Source organism: Microcebus murinus, chromosome 1 (genome assembly GCF_040939455.1).
Source record: "Microcebus murinus isolate Inina chromosome 1, M.murinus_Inina_mat1.0, whole genome shotgun sequence".
Classification (NCBI taxonomy): domain Eukaryota; kingdom Metazoa; phylum Chordata; class Mammalia; order Primates; family Cheirogaleidae; genus Microcebus; species Microcebus murinus.
In genome coordinates, this window is record NC_134104.1 from 114033003 (window position 1) to 114059077 (window position 26075).

The 26075-nt window shown below is 40.6% G+C and overlaps 1 protein-coding gene across 1 annotated transcript in view; it reads left to right on the forward strand.

The window, feature by feature from the left end:
- Positions 1–24228, forward strand: part of SLC9A9 (solute carrier family 9 member A9) — a 541491-nt gene extending 517263 nt beyond the window's left edge. The window contains exons 15-16 of the mRNA XM_076004836.1: positions 19911–20016; positions 21268–24228. Of these exons, the coding sequence (XP_075860951.1) occupies positions 19911–20016; positions 21268–21495 (334 nt within the window). The 3' untranslated portion in view covers positions 21496–24228. The remainder of the gene's footprint in view (positions 1–19910; positions 20017–21267) is intronic.
- The last annotated feature ends 1847 nt before the right edge of the window (positions 24229–26075 follow it).

The following is a 26075-nucleotide window of genomic DNA, read 5'->3' on the forward strand; positions in this document are numbered from 1 at the left end:
CAGACAGGCTAAGATCTGTGGCTGCTGCTTTTCCTATCTCCTTCCAGTGCCCATCCCTCTCACACCCCTGTTCCTAAGGCCCCCATCCAGTGCCATTTCCCATGACTACTTACCAACTAAATCCAAAATAAGCTGCAGGTATATATTTTGGGATAGTGCCCTTTCCCAAAAGAATTTGCATGTTAACAGAAATCCCTAAATCCCTTTCCAGTCTCAATTCAACAAACATCAAGAGGACTCATTTGCGGCTACTAGGCATTAAGCACTTGTGGAAACTAAGAGGAATGAGACTGCGTTCCTCCCCCAAGGAGCTCACAGTCTAATGGGAGGGGAGACACATAGTCGAATAGTTCTGATGTATTATAATAAATACAATCGGAGAAGTCTGAGTGAAGACCTGTAGCAGCCCCAAAGGAATTCTGTAGCTGGGTACAGAGGTAGTGACAAAGAAGAAGTACCATTTGAATTGGACCATTTATCCACATTAGGATTATATTTGGCTTTATATAACAAAAAAATCCAAATAGTGGATTAGTCAAAATAGAAATATTTAATTTCAGTAAAAGAAATCTGGCATTAGACAATGTAACAGAGCTCCGTGATGCCATCAGTATTCCCATAGTCCTCTTATCTTTCTTCTCTGCCATCTTTAGTATATAGATTCTATCCTTAAGTTCATCTCTTGGCCCCAGAGTGGCTGCTGGAGCTCTAGACAGTTCATTCAAATTCTAGGCAGGAAGCTTTTTTAAGAAGCTTCTCTAGAAATTCCACTGAAGAACTTCTTCCATTTCACTGGCCACCTACTCTGCTGATTGTGGGTGATCTGTGTCATCAACAGATTGTGGCTTCTACTGTGAGGAGGAGAGACAGACAGGATGTTGGGTAGGCAAGTAGCAATTCACCCCATAGGCTTCAAGAATAAATGAGCCTTCCCAGAAAGAAAGTGAGGAAGGATGTTCCTGGTAATAGAAATAGAGTGCAAAGATAAAAGTCTATAAGGAATTTGGTGGATATGGGGGGGACTGTGAGTAGTCTAAAAAGGCCTTCCATGCCAACCTTAGTAAATCAATCTTGTTTTTTAAGTTAGTGGATTTGAGGATAACGAGTTGTAGTTGTTGATGTGGAACCCCAAGACGAAAAAGCCAAGAGAAACAAGTTGGGCACAAGGTGAAAGAAAAGAGGGAACTGTACTTGAATTACAATGTAAGATGGAAGATGGCAAATCCTAGCAGGGTGGCAAGAGATCAATGGTACTTCAGAGGCAATGACAGTAGAGCATTGTCTGAATGGATTTAGGACTTCCAAGTGCCAAGGTGAAAAGAAAAGTTGTGCAAATGGAGGGAATAACATATGCAAAGGCCCAGCGGGGGAGAGAAATGAACAAGAATCAGTTTCTGATAAATGAAGTTAAGCCTAAGACTTGTGAAAGGAAAGTGGGATCAATGGAGAATGGTACAGTCCAAGTGGCTAGCCGAGGACCCATCCACGATGAAGGGCTCTGATCTCCCCACTTGGGAGTACGGTGTAGCAGACATGCCTTAAACGCCAATTTCTTATAATAATCAAGATATACTTGGAGTCTGGATTCTCAATACACATAGGTCTCTTGATAAAGCACAAGACACGTGGAGCCTGAATCTACATCCATATGTATCTAAAAGACAGAATCCTACTGAAAGACTAAGTCCACTACTCAATTTTAGAATTAGACCCTGGTGCATCCCCTTGCCAAAGCAACTGCACTCTGACTTCCTCTAGTCACAGAGTCATGTAGTCCTCAAGTCAGCTAACCCCAGACAGTTAGGGCCCTGAGGAAAGACAGTGCTGGCATATGCTCCCTCCTACATGGAGCTGTCTATGTCTGCTTTGAGGGAATGGATGTGGCAGATTCTTTGGAAAAGTGATTTGCAAACCATATCTGTCTACCTATAATGAATGGGTCATGGAATCATTTTAATAGCTTAGGACCTGCAAATTTTAAAAAATAAAATAGATAATACTATATTACTCAGAATAGGACAGGTTATACTGTGGTAACAAGCACTTCCAAAATCTCAAGAGCTCATGAAGCAAGGTTTTATTTCTCTCACTTAAAGGCTGCTAAGCATGCAGGTGACTCTGGGGGGCAACTGTCCTCCATGTGCAACTTGGCAATCCAAACAGTGTTGACATGTAGTTTTACCACCTCAATCTGAGTCCTCCCTGGGTCACTATAACAGGGAAAGAGTCAGCTGGGGGGGTGTTTCAGCGTAGAAGTGACACTTGTCACTTATGACCATAGCACATTGGCCAAATTTGTTATGCAGCCTCACCTACATCAAGGATACTGATGTACCCATTTCAGGAACATGAAAGAGGAGGAGAACTGGATATTGGTGAATACTAGCTAGCAATATCTAGTATAAGCAGAAGACAGATGGAATGGAATGGACTAGAATAGATTCAAGTGTATCACAGAAATATTTTTAGTGTTAAATGTGTATGGTTGAGCAGAGATTGGGACATGTACTAAGTAGCAATTGTAAAATGCATTTTTAGGTAGGGGTTGGGGTGAAAGTAAAGAGTTAAAAAGTTACTGAATCTGAGAAAATATGTGCCTGGAAAGGATGAGATTATTTATGACATGTGAGTCAACAAAGGGCTCTCCTTTGTGTCTGCTTTAAGAAAAGAGAGTTTCTAATGTCTCCTGAAGAGTCTTCATATCGAAGCTCTGCAATGTCACAAAGGTATGCAATGTCACATACCTTGATTCCTCTAACAAACTCAGTAGGTGACAGTCAACATTGCCTCTGTGTGGGGGTGAGGGGGTATTACTTTTGTCTTCCTCAAATACCCTTACAGCATGCATTCTACTAAGGGGATTGTTAAAAGGTGTCCATAAGGGTATGGAAAACTTAGAGGGCGGCCTCAAGGACACCAGGGCCCTGATAAACAGGAAGATAAAAAGGGCTGCTCTAAGGTGACATTAAAAACCTGATGCCCAACACGAACGTACCCACCCTCTAAGTAAGCACCTCACGTCTATGGAAACATGGGCCATCCCTGTGTCAGAAACCTCACTGTGCAAGTACTCTGTTGAAATCTTACTGTGACACTGACATCAGTCATGAAACAAGGAGCAGTGCCTCCCTGGGTACCTCCACGTGGAACCAAAAAGATATGGGAACCTTCGGGAAGAAATTTTAGAATATCTTTCTCAGGGCTACAGCATCCAGCAAAAGAAATATTATGAATTCTGCATGGCATGTGGGTAGGTGTTACATGAGTAAATTGATTTGGGGATTTTTGAAATATATTTCTAACATTTATAACTCCTTAAGGGACACAGTGAAAATAATATTATTAACATTTATTGAGTGCTTATTATGTGCCCAGAATTATGCTAATATCTATTTTCATCTCGCTTAATCCTTTCCTCTGAAGGCATTACTGTAAGTTATTTCCATTTTCCAAGGTTCAAGTAGCTTAGGATACGGGGTTATGAGCTGAACTGTTTCTCCCAAGAAAGATATGTTGAGGTCCTAACCCTCAGTACCTCAAAATGTAGCCTTATTTGCAAATAGGTTGGCTTGCAGACATAATTAGTTAAGATGAGGTCATACTGGAATAAGGTGGGCCCCAAATCCAGTATCACTGGTTTGCTTATAAAATGACAGAAAAATAGGGAGAATACCTTGTGAAGATGGAAACAGATTGGAGTGATGCATCTGCAAGCCCAGAAACACCAAGGATTGCAGGCTATCACCAGAAGCTAGGAGAGAGGCATGGAACAGATGTTCCTTCAGAAGGAACCAACCCTGCAAACACCTTGATCTTGGACTTTTAGCCTCTAGAATGGAGAGACAATAAATTTTAAGCTGCCCAGTTTGTAGTATTTTGTTATGGCAGCCCTGGGAAACAAATGTACAGGGTAATTATAATCTCCAAATAATTACTTAACCAGATTTAAAATAGCATCCAGTATCTCCTTAGGAATGAGAAAAATCAAGGCACAAAGATTTAGAGACTTTTGGTCAAATTGAGAAGCAGCCACAGCAGCCAGCCCCTTGGCCATCTGTGTTTAGTGTTTGGCGTTTGCAGTCTTCCTCCCTGTGAAAGCACTGAAGGCAGTTTCCTACAACTTCGTGCTCCAAACATCCTGATCTGTGGGGCCTACACTGCAGTTTTGCTGGTCCAGAAGAAATTGTTTCCATCTTCGCAGAGGCAGAAGATGATACAATTATGCATTCCCATAGGATTCCAGCACACGCTCCCTTCTGGGAGTCCAGGGCAAGGCCCAGCCCCATAAAGTACTGGATGAGCTGGCCACCTCTGTCTTAAATGTGAATTCTGGGGTGGCCAGCTGAGACTCCAATTCTTAAAACCACATCTAATCAGTGTTGGGGGCAGAAATTGAATGGAAACTACCCTGCAGGCCAGAGTGGAGAGTTAGTATCCAGGAGCAAAGTTACTTCTCAGAGCCCAGTTCTCTGACACACTTCAAGGAAACGACCTCTACAGGCTTGCTGCCAAAACCACCATGAGCTAACAGAGGACATCTGGGACTGGGTGGCACTTCCTCTAACCAGAAGGCCACCAAAAGCCAAGATTCACTCCATATGAGTGGCAGCAGCATTTTTCTCTAGAACTGTTTTCTCTCAAAACAGCTTAAGCCAAATGTAACACTCCATATGGCACAAATAGATTCCATCTGCATCTGGTAGGCAGCAAAGATCCCTGGAAATCTGTTGATCCCATTGCATATCCAAGGGAAAAGTTCTAATGACACAATGGTAGGAGAAGTAGTAATAGAAGTCATTATTATTGCTGTTTGGGTTTGGAGGTATTGCACCTATGTGCTGCAGAGTACCCTGAGTCCTTCTGGAGACCAGATAGCATTCTTCTCTGCATCATTTAGATGCATGGTTTTTCAGAGGAACCACTAAAATGAAGACTACTAGGTCCCACCCAAAGAGGTCAAGTTGAAGGGCCCAAGAATCTGCATTTTAACAAACACAAGAGATGCTGATGCAGGTGGTCAGGTGACCACAGTTGGAGAAATCCTGGCTTTAGACTATTCTGTTTTTAGATCTGAAGATGTGATCAGATGACCTCTCAGGTTTCCTCTAGACTCGTGATTTCAGTATGTCCCCTGGTTTATCTTGTGTCCATTTGCCCTACTTAAGCTGCTTTGGTATCCTACAGCTATCTTCTTCCCCTTAACCTTTCCAACAGAGAAGGACTGCTGCCCTTTCTCTGTCCCTGATTGTCCAGATCTGAGGAGCCAAATAGAATTATCTTAACATTGGATAGGCATATCCTGTAGATGTCACTGCTAAAACCAACTCCAACGCAAGTAGGATAGAGTGAGCATACCATTTATCAGCTTTTAATCTATCCTCTTTCTTAATACCTAATTGCTCTTGACCAGAGTTTCCTAACTCAGGTCTCTCAGGGAGTATGGATAGATTTCAGGGTATCTGGTAATGCTCTGAAATTTTATGTAGAATTGTATACAAATGATGACAATGCAGGCGTTTTTTTCAGAGACACAAGTCCATGGCCAGAGAAAGTTAAGAACCATGGCTCTAGATATCATCTGACTCACATAGTTGTGCTATAGGAAGTTCATTTTGATAATTCTAAGCTATATTATTTGAATCATGGACAGTTCCTAGTCATCACAGGCAGCTGTACAGAGTACAATATTAAAAAATGCAACTAGACAATGTTCCTCATATTCATTAGTAGTGTGCTATATACTAATCTCCCCAGGACAGAAGACCAAATAAAATACAGCTCCTGGAAGACTCTGGTAAGATAGCAGTAGCATCAACAGCATAGCCTTTCAGTCTCTCCAAATCCTTACATAAAGACAGGTAGGAGAATTAGATAACAAAACCAAAACCCCATAAACACCTTTATAATAAAACTAAGGGCACGTTTTCCTCACAAACCCCAAATTACAAGTAGATAGAGACAAACTACCACTGCACAAGTGTCTGTGCAGAAGGAAAAAGCAATTGAGTAGCATCTGATGGACTGAAAAACAGGAGAATCTCTACAGAGCCAATAGTATTCCCTAGAAAGTATAGTTGGGAAGTTTTTTAAAACATCCCTAAAACTAGAGTTGCATGGAGGGGGTACCACCTTCTCTAACAGGAGTACTTAGAGGATCCCAGTAAGGAAGACTGTGGGGCTGGGGCAGTCAAGACCCTTGACAGCTCTCAAAATGGATCCACTGGGCTCCCTCCAAAGACAGAGCCCTACACTGAGGAGAAACTGCCTGGGTTGGAATCAAAAGAGTAAAGACAAGGAAGACAAAGGAAAGACAAGGTCCAGATCCCTTGGTGAGGGCAATGGGGCAGAATAGCTCAGAATGCAAGCCACTGTAGTTCACACTATATAACAACAACAGGAGAGAACTCTGAAGTTGGAAAGCTTTCCTGAACCCTGCCACATTCTATAAGTTCAGGAAAACTCATTTGACATAAAAATGAACAACAGGAAAGAACAGAGGTCAAATCTTATACAACATAAGAAAAAAAAAAGAATAAGGAACAAAATAGCATCCCTACAGACAATGAAAGCATACTGGAAAGGCATGCCCATAAAAGAGATCAAAACTGTAACATTAAAAAAGTTAAAAAAAAAAAAAAAAACCACTAAGAATGATACAAGACATGAAAGAACAATGTCAATCAGAAACACTCAATCTTGGGAAATTTAAAATTAAAAAAGGCATTTCAGAATCAAGACTAAATTAGAATACAAAAGCAAAAAGCACACACAATGGGTAGTGCCTTAAGAGAAATAACAGGTGAAAAAGAAAACTTTTAAATCTAAAAGGTAAAAAGAATTCAAGAGAAAGAGAAATATTGAAGAAAAGAAGATTGAACATCTAGAAAATAGAAGTTCCTGAAGAAAAGCAAAACAAAGAAAAAGAACAAATACTAATTCAAGAGAATTTTCCTGAAATAACAGTTGGAACTGTGAGAGTCAGTCAGTTGTTAAACATTTACCAGCACTCTACTATATATAGCAATCTTTAGTGTCCAGAGTGTGATTTTGAAATCCCATTTCTCATTTTAAAACACTTTGGAGAAATGTTGGTTCAGGGTCCGAGACAGGAAATATACAATTGAGCCTAGAAGCCTAGAACAACTTCCACAGATAACAGAGAAGCTATCAAAAATAGTGCTGTCATGTCAGTAGAATTCAAGAGCCAATTTGAAAAAACTCCCACTAACCAAAGAGGTGTCAATTTGACCATAAACAGTGATAATATTGCAACACTTAAATTCGTTACTTTACAATGATATTTGAAGAATCAGGAGAGAGGAGGCAGTGCACTTCCCTCCCCTAGGACAAGCTCTACTGCCCTGCCATGTGCTGCTGTGAGATCAAGGTGTGAACAGACTGCCCTCCCCACAGCTACTTGGCTGCCCTGCTCCCCCTAGAGGAACCACACCCTCCCTGGTGACAATCACATGCCCAGGGCCATTCTGAGAGTTTAGCAGACTGGGCCTGCCAGAACTGCCACTGGGCTGAGGAGGGAGAGGGGAGACTAGGCTCTCCCATGCTCCCCTAGTACAAATTCCACCACCATTACTATGGGCTTCTGTAAGACAAAGGGATAAGCAAATTATATGCCCCATTGCTCCAGTTGAGAGGAGCCCCCTACCCTTCCTGGTGGCAGACCCACCAAGTAGCTAGCACAGCCCATGCCTTAGCATTCCATCAGTGGCCTGGCAAACACCCCACCTCTCCCTATCACAGCCAGCACCTGAAGGCACTATCAGGAGGCCTGAGGACACATCTGTTGTTCTTAATCCATCCCCCAGTACTCAAGTGCACCATCCACAGGCCTGGAAATTGCCCAGTAGAGTCCATCATTGGCTCTTGATCATTCCTGCCAGGGTCTGAGGTCAGACCTAATAATGCCATGATAGCTAACACTCACCTGCATGTGCCACCAGCAGGCTGGGGGACTGGCCCACTAAACCTGTCACAGCAACTACCCTCATCAATACAGACCACTTGGGTCCCAGTAGGTTGTTCCACCACGGCTACTGCCATTACCCACATCATGCCAGCTTCCCAGGGGCCTGAGAACCCACCCACATGTCTAGACCACTACTGCCACTACCAACATTTGAGCAAGCCACCTGGAGGCCCAAGCAAGAGTCAACCCTCCAGGATCCACTAATACTGATGCCAGTGTAAGCCACTCTGAGGCATCAAAGCAGGTATATTCAGTCCACCACTGGGGCTCAATGACTGGCCCACCTGGCATGCTAGTCCCCAGCAAAACTTTAGCACAGCCTCCACTAATAACTGTACCCTAAGCAACTAAGGAAATCAGATGCCACCAATACTGCTGAAGAAACTGTACAGAGATCACACTTCTGCAGGCACCCAAAAATCAAAGCCAAAGCACCCTACCCAACTAATAACATATGTACATCTTCAGGAAAAATTCTTCCGCTATGAAAGCAACTTTAAAAAATTGGAAGCAGCGACTGTTACACCAGATGTGCAGATATCAATGTAAGGACACAGAAAATGCAAAAAAGCAAGGAAATATGACAATGGAGGAACAATTCTCCAACAGATCCTAATCAAAAAGAAATTTACAAAGTCCCAGATCAATAATTCAAAATACTGATCTTAAAGAAAAGAAGCTCAGTGAGATACAAAAGATTTCTAAAACATAAAAGAAATCAGGAAAACAATCCAAAATGTAAATGAGAATTTACCAAAGATATTTTTAAAGGAATTAAATAGAAATTCTTAGACTGAATAAATTTTTTTAAGGAAATACAAAATACATTTGAAAGCTTTAACAATAGACTAAATCAGGATAAAGGAAATCTCAGAGCTTGAAAATTAATGTTTTTAATAACCTAGTCACACAAAAATAAAGAAAAGAAGAACTTTATAAAATGAGCAAAGCCTTCATGACATCTGGGACAACATAAAGCAACTGAATATACAAATGCATCTAAAGTTGAAGAGAAAGTGAGAGGGTTAGAAAAATCTATTTAATGAAATAGATAAAAACTTCCCAAGTGTAGCAGAGATTTAAATATTCAGATACAGGAAGCTCCACAATCCCCAAACACAATGCAAGATGGTTTTCTCCATAGCATATCATAATCAGACTGTCTAAAGTCAGACAAAGACTGAATCCTAAAAACCAACAAAAGAAAAGCACCTAGTCACTTAACAAAGGAAAACTCATTAGACTAACAGTGGATTTCTCAGAATAAACCTTGCAAGGCAAGAAGATGATATATTCAAAGTGATAAAGGAAAAAAACCAAAAAACAAAAACAAAAAAAACACTCTGCCAGCCTAGAATACTATATCCACCAAAATTAACCTTCATAAATGAAGCATTTGCCAGACAAGCAAATGCTGAGGGAATTTGTTACTATTACGCCAGTCCTACAAGAAATGCTCAAGGAAGTTCTAAAGCTGGATGTGAAAGAATGATTTATCATAAAAATACACAAAAACCATAAAACTCAAAGAATAAAAAGGACTCAAATGATACTGCTATAGAAATTCACCAATCCACAATGAGAAATGAGAAAAGGAACAAAAGTACAAAAGTAAAATAAAATGACAGAAACAAAGCCTCACATATCAATCATCATGAAAATAAATGAACTAAACTCAAAAATATAAAATAGCTAAATGGATTTTAAAAATATGATCCAACTATATGCTGTTTATAAGTAAAAGGCACATCAGGCTGAAAGTAAAGGGATGAAAAAAGATATTTCACACAAACAGAAACCAGAAGCAAGTAGTAGCTATATTAATATCAACAAAGTTAAGCAGTCGAGCATAATTAAAAAGGATAAAGAAGGCCATTATATAATGTGACAAAGGGATTGATCGAGACTATAACAATTCTAAATATACATGCACCCAACACTGTGAGCACCTAGACTCATACAGCAAATATTACTAGATCTAAAAAGAGATAGACTGCAATACAACAGATGACTTCAACACCCAACTCTTAGTATTAGATCACCTAGATAGAAAAATCGAAGAAACATGGATTGTAGACCAAACAGACTTAGACATTTATAGAATAGTCTAACAATTGCAGAATATATATTATTTTCACCAGCACATGGACTATTTTCCAGGATAGACCATATGTTAGGCCACAAAACAAGTCCCAATAAGTTTATTTCATCATATTATGGGGATACAAATATTGTTAAGGTTACATATATTTCCCTTGCCACCCCTCCTTCTCCCACCCCCCACCACCAAGTCAGAGCTTCAAGCATCTGACAAGTCCATCCTCCAGGTGGTGCACATCGCACTCATTATGTATTTTTAAAAATTGAAATAAGTATCTTCTCAGACCACAATAAAACAAAACTAAAAATACATGGAAATTAAACAACATGTTCCTCAATGACCATTAGGTCAATGAAGAAATTCAGATGGAAATCAAAAAACTTCCAGAAACAAATGAAAACACAACATACCAAAATCTGTGAGATTGAGCAAAAGCAGTGCCTAGAGGAAAGTTTACAGCAATAAATGCCTAAATCAAAAAAGTAGAAGGATTACAAATTAACAATCTAAAAATGCACTTAAATGAGCTATAAAAGCAAGAACCAAACCCAAAATTGGAAGAAATAAAGATCAGAGCAGAAATGAAGACTAAAACAATAAAAAAAAAGACAAAATGCAAAGTTGGTTCTTCAAAAAGATAAAATTGATAAACCGCTAGACTAACCAATCTGTTTCCTTAAGACAGTAATAAGGAACAAATTATCTTTAAAGCAGATAAATACATGATATCAAGCATTTATCTTGCCTTTTCTGTATAAACTGTATCACTAAATATCCCAATAGAATAAATGAGAAATGTCTCTTTAGAAAAGTATTCTACCTAATAAAAGATTGGAATTTCACAATTTTGCAATCCTCAGTGAACAAACAGCTGTAAGTATTATATATCTGTGGCTGCTAAGATCACACACAGACAACTAGATATGATGTATCTTCTTTCATCTTGCTAGAGAGATAGAACAGAACCTGAATCTGATCCAATCTCTGGATCTAGCTGGAAATTTACAGGAAATTCCAAGGACATGGGAACATGCTGAGCTACACATGAGTTTGCAATCAGCAAAATCCAAACTATGGAAAACTTCACAGGCAAAACAGCCCAGGTTCTTCAGCAAACAAATTGTAAACAAATTAAAAAGGTAGAGGAGGAACCTATACATTAAAAGACTTTTTAAAAATGGATAAGACCAAACTGTGGTATGTAGGAATATACATCTGGGTAATAAAATTATAACATAAACTCAAGGAAGTCATTAGTATAAAAATCAGGATAGTAGTTCCTTGTGGGAGGAGGGAAGACCTGTAATTAGGGTAAGATACCTGGATGGGACCAGGGGGTGGGTGACAAAATTCTGTTTCTTGGCCTGTGTATTGTCCTTGCCTTATAATGATTCATTAAGCTATACATTGGATTTGTGAGGTTTGTTGTATCCCTATTTTTTACAACAAAATTTTGTAAAATATAACCAAATCCTTGCCCTGGGGGGGGGGGGGGCTCAGAATCTAAAGAGAGATGGAGACGTAAACAGTTTCAAGAAAATGTGATAAATGCTCTCAAAGTATGCACACGTTGTTATGGAACCAGTGTGGAGCTGAAGCAATTCAGCAGGGCAGGTCCCAGAAGGCTGCTAGGAGGGACACACCAGCCTGGCCTTGAAGGGAGAGCTCAGACACCATGCTAAGGTGGGGTTGTGTCATAGTCACATTTTGCTGGCTTACTTCAGGCAGCCCTATGCACACACCGGTGTTTATTCTGGCACTGGCTGCTTCCTTTATGCCCCTGCAGTAGTCTAGAGCAATTTCCTTTAAGACAGCAGAGGTTGGGATTGTCAACCAAAGGAGAGTATGTTCATTTATGTGAATAAATAAGACTTTCTCTGCCTTTTCCTCATTTTAAAACCAGAACTTCATAGATAGTCTGGGAAAAGGTGCCATCTTGAGAGCTTTTTCTTAAAACAGAGTGGCTGCTGCAAAGACAGGACCCTACACCAGGCCATATTCTCTACGAGCACTCAGAGCAGAACTGGAATTCCTCCCTGAATTATCTGAGCAGAGAGAACAGAGGGAGAGAAGAGCTTAAAAAAGGTAGCTTCTTTCTAATTGAGAACCAAATCAAAGACTCAATTCCCTTCACAATAGCAACAAAGAAATTAAAGTACCTAGGAATATATTTAACCAAAGAGGTAAAAGACCTCTACAGGGAGAACTATGAAACACTGAGGAAGGAAATAGCAGAGGATGTAAACAGATGGAAATCCATACCATGCTCGTGGATCGGCAGACTCAATATCATCAAAATGTCTATACTACCCAAACTGATCTACAGATTCAATGCAATACCTATTAAAATCCCATCAGCATTCTTCACAGATATAGAAAAAATAATTTTACGCTTCGTATGGAACCAAAGAAGACCCCGAATATCAAGAGCAATTCTAGGCAACAAAAACAAAATGGGAGGCATTAATATGCCAGATATCAAACTATACTACAAAGCTGTAGTAATTAAAACAATATGGTATTGGCACAAAAACAGGAATATTGACCAGTGGAACAGATGTGAGAATCCTGATATAAAACCATCCTCATATAGCCATCTCATCTTTGACAAAGCAGACAAAAACATACGCTGGGGAAAAGAATCTCTCTTCAATAAATGGTGCTGGGAAAACTGGATAGCCACCTGTAGAAGGCTAAAACAGGACCCACACCTTTCACCTCTCACAAAAACCAACTCACGCTGGATAACAGACTTAAACCTAAGATATGAAACTATTAGAACTCTAGAGGAAAAAGTTGGAAACACTCTCCTAGACATCGGCCTGGGCAAAGAGTTTATGAAGAAGTCCCCAAAGGCAATCACAGCAGCAACAAAAATAAATAAATGGGACATGATCAAGCTACAAAGCTTCTGCACAGCCAAAGAAATAGTCATAAAAGTAAACAGACAACCTACAGAATGGGAGAAAATTTTTGCATCCTATGCATCCGATAAGGGACTGATAACTAGAATATACTTAGAACTCACGAAAATTAGGAAGAAAAAATCAAATAACCCCATTAAAAAGTGGGCAAAAGACTTGAACAGAAATTTTTCTAAAGAAGACAGAAGAATGGCCAACAAACATATGAAGAAATGCTCAACATCTCTAATCATCAGGGAAATGCAAATCAAAACCACAATGAGATATCACTTAACCCCAGTGAGAATGGCCTTTATCAAAAAATCTCCAAACAATAAATGCTGGCGTGGTTGCGGAGAGAGAGGAACACTCCTACACTGCTGGTGGGACTGCAAACTAGTTCAACCTCTGTGGAAAGCAATATGGAGATACCTTAAAGCGATACAACTGAATCTACCATTTGATCCAGCAATCCCATTGCTGGGCATCTACCCAAATGATCCAGTGACACTCTACAAAAAAGACACCTGCACTCGAATGTTTATAGCAGCACAATTCATAATTGCAAGGTTGTGGAAACAGCCCAAGTGCCCATCAATCCAAGAATGGATTAATAAAATGTGGTATATGTATACCATGGAGTACTATTCAGCTCTAAGAAACAATGGTGATATAGCACATCTTATATTTTCCTGGTTAGAGCTGGAACCCATACTACTAAGTGAAGTATCCCAAAAATGGAAAAACAAGCACCAGATATATTCTCCAGAAAACTGGTATTAACTGACTAGCACCTAAGTGGACACATAGGTACTACAGTAATAGGGTATTGGGCAGGTGGGAGGGGGGAGGGGGGTGGGTATATACATACATAATGAGTGAGATGTGCACCATCTGGGGGATGGTCATGATGGAGACTCAGACTTTTGGGGGGAGGGGGGAAATGGGCATTTATTGAAACCTTAAAATCTGTACCCCCATAATATGCAAAAAAAAAAAAAAAATGTAGCTTCTTTGTTGAACTCTTAAAGCCTTCCTCTGGCCTGAACCCTAAATGCCAGAATAGCTCATCACATACCTAACCAAGAAGGCAAGACAGTGAACGTCCAATTACAGAATCTGACGTATCCAAAGGGAATATGGAGAATACAATTCACTAGGCCACATTTCCTGAGAAACAAAACATAAGGGATGTGATTTGTGTATTGGAATCAAAGAGTGATGGGGTGTGTGTGATTTGGGGTGTCCTCTGCTAGCTCTGCTCCTGCAGGAACATAGGCTCTTGGAGAGCAGGGTTGCATCCAATCCAGGATGCACTTATCCTTCCCACCCACCTGGCACTGGTCCCTGGCCATCTCTGGTAGCAAGCTCGAACTGGAAGCTAAGCACCACTCTGGAAATGGAGGTAAATATAGAAAGAGATTGAAAAGCCATTTGTTTAGATGTTTCTTGATATGTAAAATGGGACTGTAGTACCCACCTACAGGTGTAGATAGAAAATAAGACATATGGAACTGCTTTATACGTGAAAGCATGGGGTGAAGAGTATTATACAGAGATAAAATGTGCTTGACTTCTTTACACAACTGTATTGACAAGAATTATATCCTTATAATAAGACCACTTATCAAGTCTATACATGCAAACACATGCAAATGCTCCCAACAAGTACAAAGGCTTCCTCCACAAGTTGAGATATGATACTTCATTAATCCACTCCCAGGTGTAACGTCAAGCATTCGTCTTGCTGAGCCAAGTATCTGTCCCATCCCTTAGACAAGATGGAACAATTGGCAGAGGCCACTGCACAGGTCTGGGTTTAGGGACAAATTGGCTTATCTTGTACTTATCTTCATCCTAAAGATGATGGATTTATGGACAAGAGGCCATCTTCTTTTTTTCTTCCTGTTTAAGATTTGACTCTCAGACAGAGCAACACTCCAGAGAGAGACCACTGTTTCAAACTTACCTGATCAGTCACCTGGGTGCTTATTAAAAATACAGACTCAAAGGCCACTTCCCAGATTTGCTGCATCAGGATATTCAGGGGAGTTATTTAAAATCTGAATTTTTAATGAATGTCCTAGATGGTTTTTATGATAAGACAAACTTAGAGAAAGCCAGGATATAACACAGCTCCATGGAGATCTCAAATCAAGATTAAAGGTGGCCAGGGAAAAGGGATATCTTAGTCTGCTTGGCTGCAATAATAAAATACCATAGATTAGGTGACAGAAAACAAATTTCTGTTGTTTATAACAGTTCCATAGGCAGAAAATCCAAGAAATGGCACCAGAATGGTCAGGTTTTGGTGAGGGCTCTCTTCCTGGCTTACAGATGGTCACCTTCTTACTATGCCCTCACGTGACCTCTTCTTTTGTAAGGTGAGGGTGGGGGGAGCAGGAAGGAGAACACAAGCATGGAAATTCCAATGTCTCTTATAATAAGGGCACTAATCCCATTCATAACGTCCCCATCCTGATGACCTCATCTAACCTTAATTGCCTCCCAAAGGCCCCATGTCTAAATATCACCACATTGGGGGCTAGGGCTTCAACATATGAATTTGGGGGTGAGGGAGACACAAACATTCAGCCCATACAGGGGGCAATGGTATTTAGTCCCCTCAGGGGCAAGTGTTCATTTGTGAAGTTGGATCTTTTCTTGGGGTTTTTGCTTCTCACCAACTTATGCAAAACCACTTCATACAAGGCATAGGCTTGAACAAGCTATGCACCCATTAGTTTTTGTAACTTATAATGGAGAAAACATGATTTCAAATAATCAAAATAACTAATGGAAGAGATATCAATGTTACCAGGTATTTTGGATGTTCACTTAAGCATTGAATTTAGCTCTGGACCTGCTGATGGCTCAGACCAAAAGAGAAAAAATACATTTGCTAATTGTCTTTTCTATTTCACACATGCTAAATTCTGGGTAAAGTTCCAGCTTTTACTTACATCTCCTGAACCAAACTGCTATTTCCAAACTTATGCTCTTTATAGAGGAGAAAAGGCATCATTTTTTTTTTCCTTCCCAGATCTTCACATTTTGTTTCAGTGCATTTCTAGCTTATTAGAGAAACAAAACTAGTCATACTAAATATATCCAATGGGGAATCTCCCTCCCCAAACATATATGAGAACCTGATGAGAAAAATAACAGTTTGCAAAATCTGCAGTTGGGTTTTTTGTTGTTGTTGTTGTTTGCGCAGATCAAAAGAATTTTCTTACTTTTTAATAATTCAGATAACCTTGGAGATCCAGCTACTTTCCAGGCATTGCTCAGCAATGAAGAACTCAGAAAGTCACTAATTCCTTGATTCCAAATCAGATATCCAATTAGGCAAGTCCCATTACTCAGTGTCAATAACAGAAAGAAGACATCTCAGTGTGGTAGAAGTCTCTGGTTTCAGGCCCAACTCTGACATAGAATAATTGATGGGTTCCATTGAGCAACTTCTTATTTACCCTTTCTGAGTCTGTTGTCATTAATTCAACTCTTTTCTTGAGCATCTAAAAGGGCCAAGCACTGTACCCAGGAGAAGAAGATAGCCTTGTCCTTAAGGAGTCTGCAAAAGGGAGTTTTCCATTCTGTAATGTAATTGTTACCTTCCTTGTGTGGGTGCTTCGGGCCTGTTCCTCACTAGTTTGGCACACAAAACAAAAACATGTGAGTGTACAAAGAAACAAATGAATGGGAGAGTGAATGAAACACAAAGACTATATTTTAGCCACCTTATTTACCCCATTACCACTCTTCTTGTGATCTCCTTTGTCTAATAACTTAGGCCCAAGTGGTACATCTTCAGTTTGACCTCTCTTTAGCCCTTTATCCTTAGAAAAACCTATTTCTTGGCTGAAATCTGCCTCCTTCATTCTTCTCTGGCATGGTTACTCAGAATCTCCTTCCATCCCTGATCTCACCCCTAAATGTTTTCCTATACCATAAATTGAACAAACATCCATTGAACACATATCTGGCAAGCACTGGGCAAACCAAGATGTTGGAGAACACAGACTCCACTTCCCACCTTCTGTGGCTGTGGACGGTGCTTCGTATACCATTCATGGCCACAGAAGGCATGCCTCATTTCTCCAACTCAAAGCTGCTGAGATACCAGGAGAAGCAAAACGGCATCAAGTGATTCCCAGAAGTCTTACATCTAACAAGGTCTACTCCTAACCTCACGCTAGCTCCCCATACAACAATTTTTAACAAAAGTTTCTGTTTGGGGTCTAGGACTGGCTTAAGGTTTCCATCCACTTAATAGCCTGTGAATCCCAAACGCTACACCAATCCCTGGTGTGCCACACTCGTTTCCACCCCCAGTATCATTTCCCCACCATTATTGGAACAGTGATTGAGACACCAGTTTCTCTAGATAACATTACTAGGAAACTAAATTTTAAACATAAAAATAAGTAGCATTTGGATACCACGTCAAAGTTTAAAACCACTTCTACATATGCTATTTCAGTCAATATTCACAACAAAGCTGGAGGCTGAGAGGGTAAATGACTAGATCGCTGGTCATATGGTCAGTAAAGTGGCAGAGCTGGTGTTTATGTCGAGATCACCGAGTCAAAGTCCTAGAGCCTATCCAGAGGGGCCTAAGGAGTCCCCTGTTTGGTTTTGCTCTCACGTTCACAAAAAGCTACACATTTAGCCTTTAAGTGTTTGTTCCAATAGCATTATACAATAGCTCCCCTTATCCACAGGGAGTATGTTCCAAGACTCCCAGTGGGTGCCTGAAACCTCAGATAGCACCGAGCCCTATATACACTACGTTGTTTTGATCTGATGACCAAGACAGCTACTAAGTGACTAATGGGCAGGTGGCACCTACAGCATGGATACATTGAACAAAGGGATAACTCACATCCCAGGAGGGACAGAGTGGATATAACATGAACTTTTATCATGCTATTCAGAAGAGCGCACAATTTATAACTTATGAGTTATTTCTGGAACTTTCCATTTAATATTTTCAGACTGTAGTTGACCAGATAACTAAAACCATGAAAAGCGAAACCACAAAGAGGGAGTGCTGTACATAGATCTAAAGAGATTGCCTCAGGGTTAAGGAAAAAAAAAAACTCATTATGAAAGTAAAATACAAGTTTAGAATTGTATAATGTTTTGGCATGTTTTTCAATATTCTGAAAGCCGCAATGGAAGTTGCCCAGGCCTCTCTCAAACTCTTGAGGTTTGACAAATTTTTTTGTTAACATGACATATCTGAAACTTGTTTACTTGCTGTCATCTTTTCTTATGGAAATAAAGTTGGCAGATTTTCCTTGATTTACACTCCAGTTGTACATATATCTACCTTACCTCCCTCAAAAACATCTTCATGACCTTTGCATACCACACACCCTAACCAGATCTCATGTCTTCACTGGCCCCAGCCTGAAAGAGGCCACAGCTCGCCCGAAGGGATGAGATCTGTGTGCTTTTGTAATATCTAGAGAACCCAGCTAGTTGCAATGTATGATTCTGCCCTGATAAATTATCTTCTTCTAAGGGGGATGTGGGTGGGTTCAAATAGCAAAGGAATATTTGAAATCATATCTTTAAGCCTCCATTCCTTCATCCATAAAATGAAGGAAATAACATTCTAATGAAAATGAATGGAAGACCAAGTGCTCTTCAGATTAGTAGATACATTTACAAGATGCTACAGCAAATGCCAGGCTCTGAACTGTAATATCTTCCCTGGTCCCTAGCTGAGCACAACAGCTGCCCATCTGAAAGGAAGAATCAACTTTTCCATTTGCAGTTGGAAGTGCAGACCCTCCTAAGCAGCTGCCCAGTCCCTGCCCTAGCATAACTAGGCTACGTTCGCGCATATCCCGATCCGTGACTGCTTTGGTGGTGAATGATTCTAGCCGGAGGCAACAACATTCCTGGACTTCTCCGGGCTGCATCTTCCTTCTGTGGCCACTCAGGGCACCATGGGAATGACAGGGGAACTGTCCAGCTACAGACAGGCTCCCGTAGACTCCCACAGCCTGAGTCCCTGGGGGCAGCTGTAGATCTCCACAAGCCAACCAATGTTAACTGCTTTCATTTTTTCCCCCTTTCCCTATTTATTATAGCTTTTCAGAAATTTGATGAGGTGAAATATTCTCCAGCAGAGGAAATAATATAAAGCTTAAAAGTCATTTGTGATGGAATGGTGAAATAATTCCACTACTTTTCTTTTTGAGAAAAAAAGAAAAAAAATGAGACAACCTGAGGCAGCCTCTAGGGATTTCATTATTGATAGATTGGAGGGAAACATAATGGCTTTAGATGAACAGGTTTTTCTTTTAACTTGTTAGAGTACTTTGGGATGAAGAGATGAGAAAGACAGGTGCTAGACAATAGAATAAACCTGGCACCAGCTTATTTACATAATTTTGTATAGAAATGCATTGAAGTATGAAGTATAAAGTGACTGTGTTGAATAGTGAAAATAAAGTATTTTGGAAAACAATCTGTGTTCACCACCCAGCTCTAAAATAACTGAACATTTTATGAAATACCTCCTTTGTGCAAATTACTAGTGGTTTAAGCTGTATGTGCAGTTTCAAAAAACAATCTTTTATGCAATTGTTTAACGTAATTCTTATGGATGCATTCTCTAAACAGATGAGACATTGAGTGGGGGATGGGAAGAGGACATTTACACCTGAAATGGTGTGGTCCATTCACCATTTCTTCATGATTAAAGGCTAAATCAGAAGAGCTGGAAGTGTGTGTAGCAAAGATTATAAACAGCAATTTTTGCAAGGCAAGTTGCTTCTTAAATGAAGGAGTAGGGGATTTAAAAGTGAACATAACCGTCTCTTCCGCAACATGCAAAGGTTTGTGCTGTGTGCCATTCCTAAATCCTAACTTCATTTTGACAAGTATTCCTTAACAGGCCTCCCAGATACCTGAAACCGATTTTAACCCACTCCGGTCCTCCACTGACCACAACATTACCTGAATGGTGTGGTCCAATTTCCAGGCTGCTCACTAGTCCTCAGGCCTATGGGGTGAGTAAATATCCCACGTGGGACAGGCTTGGTGAATATTGATGAGCCCAGAAAGCTCAAACCTATTACTGCCAGGCTTGAAGAGGAAGCATTTTAAAAATTCACTGTACCAAGAAGCATTTCTCTTGTCAGTTGTTGCTGATGTTGGCTTATTCTTTTAAACATGCAATCTTTATCGTTAAACATTTTTAACCATAAAATGACCTTAGAACATGTAAAAGTAGTCATGTGTCCTCACAAACTGCTATGTTTTGAGATTTTGAATATTAGGCCTATGCTTTATGGCTCAAGGGATGAAACAAAAAAAACGTGGTGAGAAGCAATAAGAATCATTAGCAACAAATCAGAGTGTCAGGAATTTGGAGAAGAGCAAGAGTCTTAGAGTTGGAAGTACCCTTAGAGGTTGTCCAGCTGGCCACCCCTTACATAAACACACAAAACTCATCACAGACATGTTCGGGGCATAGCAGCCTAAGGCAGTGGTTCTCAGTGTGGTCTCCAGACCGGCAGCCTCTGCATTCCCTGGGGACTTGTTAGAAATGCATCTTCTCAGGCCCCACCCTAGACTGAGCTTTTCCGGCTATGTTTAACAAGCCCCCCACAGGCTCCTGGTGCAGCCAAGGCTGGGCACCTCGGCCGCTACTGCAGGGTCACCTAGCCGGGGTCCATTCTGCAGGTAACTTAGAGTGGCCTTCCCAAACCCAAGGGAAGAAGAGTTGAGATCTCAATTCTTTCTTTCAAGGGAACCTCTGTATGAGGAAAACTATTATTGGCCAAATCTAGTTAGTTTCTAGCATTATCCACTATAGTGGCTTCCAACCATTTCTAGCCCTGTGACACTCATCTCCCAAGAAACATGCTGAGAGGACACACTTTTGAAGTGAAATATAACAGAAACTGTTTTGAGAATTTTGTGATAGGCTAGAGTGTTACAAAACAAACATGAAGAATCCCTCCTAATTCCTCTCAGCCCTAGTCCCAGTGGAAGAAATAGCCAAATTCCATTTTACTGTCTAAAGCCAAGGAGGCACTTAGCATGTGTTCTCTAATGCCTCTTACCTTAGACCTTAGGGCTAGAAACCCCTATGGCTATGTATAGTGTCAAGTCTTCAGCGTTGACTCAAGGAAACTTCAGCTAAGGCAAAACAGGATAGGTACAAAAAGGGAAATATCCTAGTTCTCTTACATTGTAGGACTGCTATTGTTTTCTGCGTCTATCATGAAGTGACTTCTCTCTCTTTCCAAAACTAGGAAGAGCTAAAAGGGGATGATGTGCAATGCATTGTCAACCAGGACGAACTGACCATCAATTACCAGGAGCAAGCCCCCTCACCCTGCAGTCCTCCTGCAAGGCTGGATCTGGACCAGAAAGCTTCGCCCCAGGCTCCAAGGAAAGAAAACATTTATGAGGGAGACCTTGGCCTAGGAAGCTATGAACTCAAGCTTGAGCAAACTCCAGGTCAATCCCAGTTGAATTAATTGGCACCAAGAGTACAGATGTAATCACAAGTAATGCAAGGCTCACTGAGGAGCATAAGCCAAGCTGATGAGGCAGTGCACGGGAGAGGCTGGAAATATATTAGGAGCATAAATTGGAGAGAATCAAAGCCTTGTCTCATATATCCTCTGGTGCCTGAAGAAATGAGAATTTATTGTCATCCCTCAATATTATGCAACTGAGTTTAATCTTTTGAAGGCCGCCATTTCTATTACTGGATTGCCTGGGGCATGGGTGGCGGAGTCAGGAGTCCAGCTGCTGGGAGGGTGGGACAGTGGTGCTGGGTCTACAGGGGTTTCTGCTCTGCATGCAGCTCTCCAGGCCTTTCACCTAGATTTTGGGTTTTGTTCCCTTTATTAGGGAAAGTTCAAAAATAAGAGTTTCTAAAAGACTAAACATTTTCCTCCCAAGCTGAAGGAAATGTCCAGTTACTTAGTGATAAGTTTTATGTTTCAGACGTGACACCCACTTTCTCTCAATGATCCCAGGGCTACATGCAGAGCCCAGAGAAGTGTTCAGTGCCCACCGTTGATGGCCTCAGAACCCACACCAAGTCGGGGAACCTCCTGTTCTTGTTGGCATCCTTTCCATGCTACTTCTCCCATTGGTCCAAGGGGTTGCTTACAGCTGGGTGTGTCCTGCTGCAAAATGCAATGCCACTTTCCAGTTCGGTCGGACTCCTTTCAGGGAAAACAGACTCCACCCCCCATATCATGTTTTACCTGAAAAATGAGCCTCTTGTCCTTGCTTACATGGGAGTCACTTCTTGGCTCTATATCAGGTCCCCTGTATGCTGGGTAATAAGATTCCATAGTGTGTGTTGTCCTCCATATAGCAGGAGGCTGTGCAGGAACCTGAAATCCCCACCACACCCCCTTCTAGCACTCACAGCTGATTAGCAGCCAAGATCAGGGGTGGGAGGAGCAGGGCTGACCACGCATGGTTCATGTTGAGGAGCCAAGGACAGGGCCTGAGGACTCCCCAGGACGAGGTGTGGCTCACGGTATACATTCCAGAGATCAACATGATAGCTTGTAATTCAGCTGCATGACCTGTGCCTTTTAAGCCATAAGATACCTCAAAAGCCTAGCTTCTCTTATAAATACAGATGTTAATATGCTATTCCAAAAAGCAGGCTCCCGTCTTAGGTGTGCAGGCTATGACGAGTCTGCTTTTGAGGGAGATGGGGTATGAGATCTTCCTCACGCCTAAAGCTTGAAAGTAACGAACGCTTTGCTGATCACTTATTAGGCCTTAAACATTTACCGTGGTGGTGTCAGGCACACTACGATACGCAATTTTCTTGCTTTCCAAATAGTAGAATCTTGGCACATTGTTTTATATTCGACTAAGTGTAATTTTGTCATTTCAGGTAAATATGGCAAGTGGTGAAGCATGAAGTTTTCTAATTTGACTTAATCCTAATAAAATTTTGTTATAAAGTATAATTGGGTTGGCTATTGCTTTGTTTAAAGGCATTTTCTGTGTCCAGGTAATTGGTAGTTCTAAGCTCTTGTACTCAGAATGGTGGATGAAGAGGTACTGAAAGCTGACATAAGGAGATGCAAGGGTCCTAGGGCCCAGGAACAGCCACGGTGGCTGGCACGACAAGTCAAGGAAGGAATGAAGAGATGGTGTTGGGCTGGGAAGATGTCCCACAGGAGGGAAACTTGAGTCAAACAGGGGCACAGCCTCCTCCTCTCCCACTGAAGGCAACTAGAATTCACAGCTATAAAAATAAGGAGAGGAGATATAGGAGAGAAAGGCAAAAGATAAGGATTCTTCTTATTTTTGCCTCCATCATTCAAAAGGAAGATATGAAAACTTGGCATTTTCTTTGTGTAGAGAAAGACATCAGAGAAAGATCCACCCCAAAAAAGGCAAACATTAGTGGGGGACAGGAGTGGAGAGGGGAGAAATGATATATCATCAGATGGGAGTGAGATCGGGTGAGGGAGAGTAAGCAATCTAAAACTGGCACCAACTCTCCTTAACGAAAATAGCCTCCTGCCCCACGGGCAGAACCCTCTTCCTACGTAGAAACAAAATCTTTGCCTTCTAACACCATGAGCCATTACTAACAGGATAATAAAGGGCTGTTTAATCTGGGCTGGGTCACGTATGCAAGCCGACTCCAGGAAGGTAAGATACTATAAGACTGAGGAAGGTGTGTCTCACCCCATCTGTGAGACAGTGTTCCGGACTCCTTCCCTCTGGATCACTCTGAGACCCAAATAGAGGCGAGTGTCCCAGCTGGCAGTTCATAAAACCAAATTCCCTGTGTGTTCCTGTTGTGAAAGATAATGATTTATGATCTTAAATGCTCTGTGCTTTGATTAGCAGCATCGGGACTGAAATTCAAACCTATTATTTACTGCCAGTTTCTAATGAATAATAAAGGCAAAAGAGCTTTATTCAAACCACTAATGCTTCCACTCATTATGAGAGCTTTAAACAGGACTCAAATTAATTAACTGACTTATGGGTCTTCCTTGAACTTCTTACCTATACATGGCACGCACATTTTCACTATCAGATGGGTCCCAGATAGAACCTCTAGGGTGTTCTCCATGGTACTTGGGCATGTCTGAGCAAGTCTGAAGCCTGGTGGTAAGTGATATTAGGGTCTTCATTCATGAAGTTTCTAGAAAAACTTTGTAGAGGGCAATTTAACATTATAAATCAAAGCTGAAAATGTAAGTACCCTTTGACCCACCAATTTCATGTGTAGAACTTTTTTTTTTTTTTTTTTTTTTGAGACAGAGTCTTACTTTGTTGCCCAGGCTAGAGTGAGTGCCGTGGCGTCAGCCTGGCTCACAGCAACCTCAATCTCCTGGGCTCAGCGATCCTTCTGCCTCAGCCTCCCGAGTAGCTGGGACTACAGGCATGCGCCACCATGCCCGGCTAATTTTTTGTATATATATTTTTAGTTGGTCAATTAGTTTCTTTCTATTTTTGGTAGAGACGGGGTCTCGCTCAGGCTGGTTTCGAACTCCTGACCTTGAGCGATCCGCCCGCCTCGGCCTCCCAAAGTGCTAGGATTACAGGCATGAGCCACCGCGCCCGGCCTATGTGTAGAACTTTTATTCTGGATAAGTGAGAAGTTATGAAAGGTGTTTAGTAAAACAACTGAATTGCCATCCTGATTAAATCCATCATGGCACGGCCATTTCATAAAATAGTATACATACTGATATGGAAAGATTTCCAAGATACATTGTTAAATAAAAATAGCAAGGTATAAAACAGAAGGGATGGTATGCTACCATTCTAGCAGGTTAAAGGAGAAACTGGCAGTATGGTTACCTCTTAAGAACTAGGGGACTTGACTTTTCACTTTTGTACCTTTTGAGCTTTGTGCACTATATATGCATTACCTATTCAAAACCAAATAAGATTTTTATGAACTTACTCCAAGTGCTGAGGTACAATAGGAGATAGAGTGAAAGCTGGAAAAGTTGGTTTTTTTCTCAATCTTTTTGAAACCTTAAGAATATAAGGTATGGCACCAACAGAACCAATATCTTCTTGGCTGATTCATTTATATCATTTAATACACACAGATGCAGACTGTCTAAATGATCTCGAAATTCAGATAAATGACTCAGCCTTATCCACCGAGTATCTACTAGAAGACAGCTAAAAAATTATTAGATATCAAAACATAGAATAAAGCTACAATAACTAAAACAATATGGTATTGACCCAGAAATAAGCAACAAGATCAAGATAATCTAATACAAGGTACAAAAAACAGAACCCCATGAATATATTTAGAAATTTAGTTAATAAAAAAATGTCATTTTGGCATTTAAATTTGAGGTGAGGATAAATGGACCAATTTTTCGATTTTGGAAAATTTATTTTGGGGAAAAAAAAGTTACATAATACATATGCAAAACTAAATTCCAAGTAATAAGCATCTAAAAAAAAAAAAAAACTATAGGTCAAAAATTAAAGAAAATGTATAAACATTGGTATACGGACAGTCTCCCTGAGAAGGACACAAACCAAAAACAGTGACAGATTTGACTACATAATGTGAAATTTCTTATAACACACAAACCAAATTTAACAAGAAACCAAAATGAGACAAAGATACATACTTTTGTGTATGTGTGTATCAGACTAAAGATGATTCTTCAGAATATACAAAGAGCCAATGCATACAACAAAAAATAACTACCAAATACAAAAATGTTCCAAGAATATATAGAATTAAAAGAATATACCTTCTATCCAGAGTTTCTACTTTTAGGCATCTCTGTAGAAAATAAATACTTGGCATGATATTCATTGTGGCACTTCTATTGTAAAATGTTGGGGGAAAAAAACCAAAGTATTCATCAATAAAAAGTTAAATATGGCTAGATGTGGTGACTCACACCTGTAATCATAGCACTCTGGGAGACTGAGGCGGGAAGATGGTTTGAGCTCAGGAGTTTGAGACCAGCCTGAGCAAGAACAAGACCCTGTCTCTTTCTAAAAATAGAAATTAGCTGGACAAAAATATATAGAAAAAATAATTAGCTGGGTATGGTAGCACATACCTGTAGTCCCA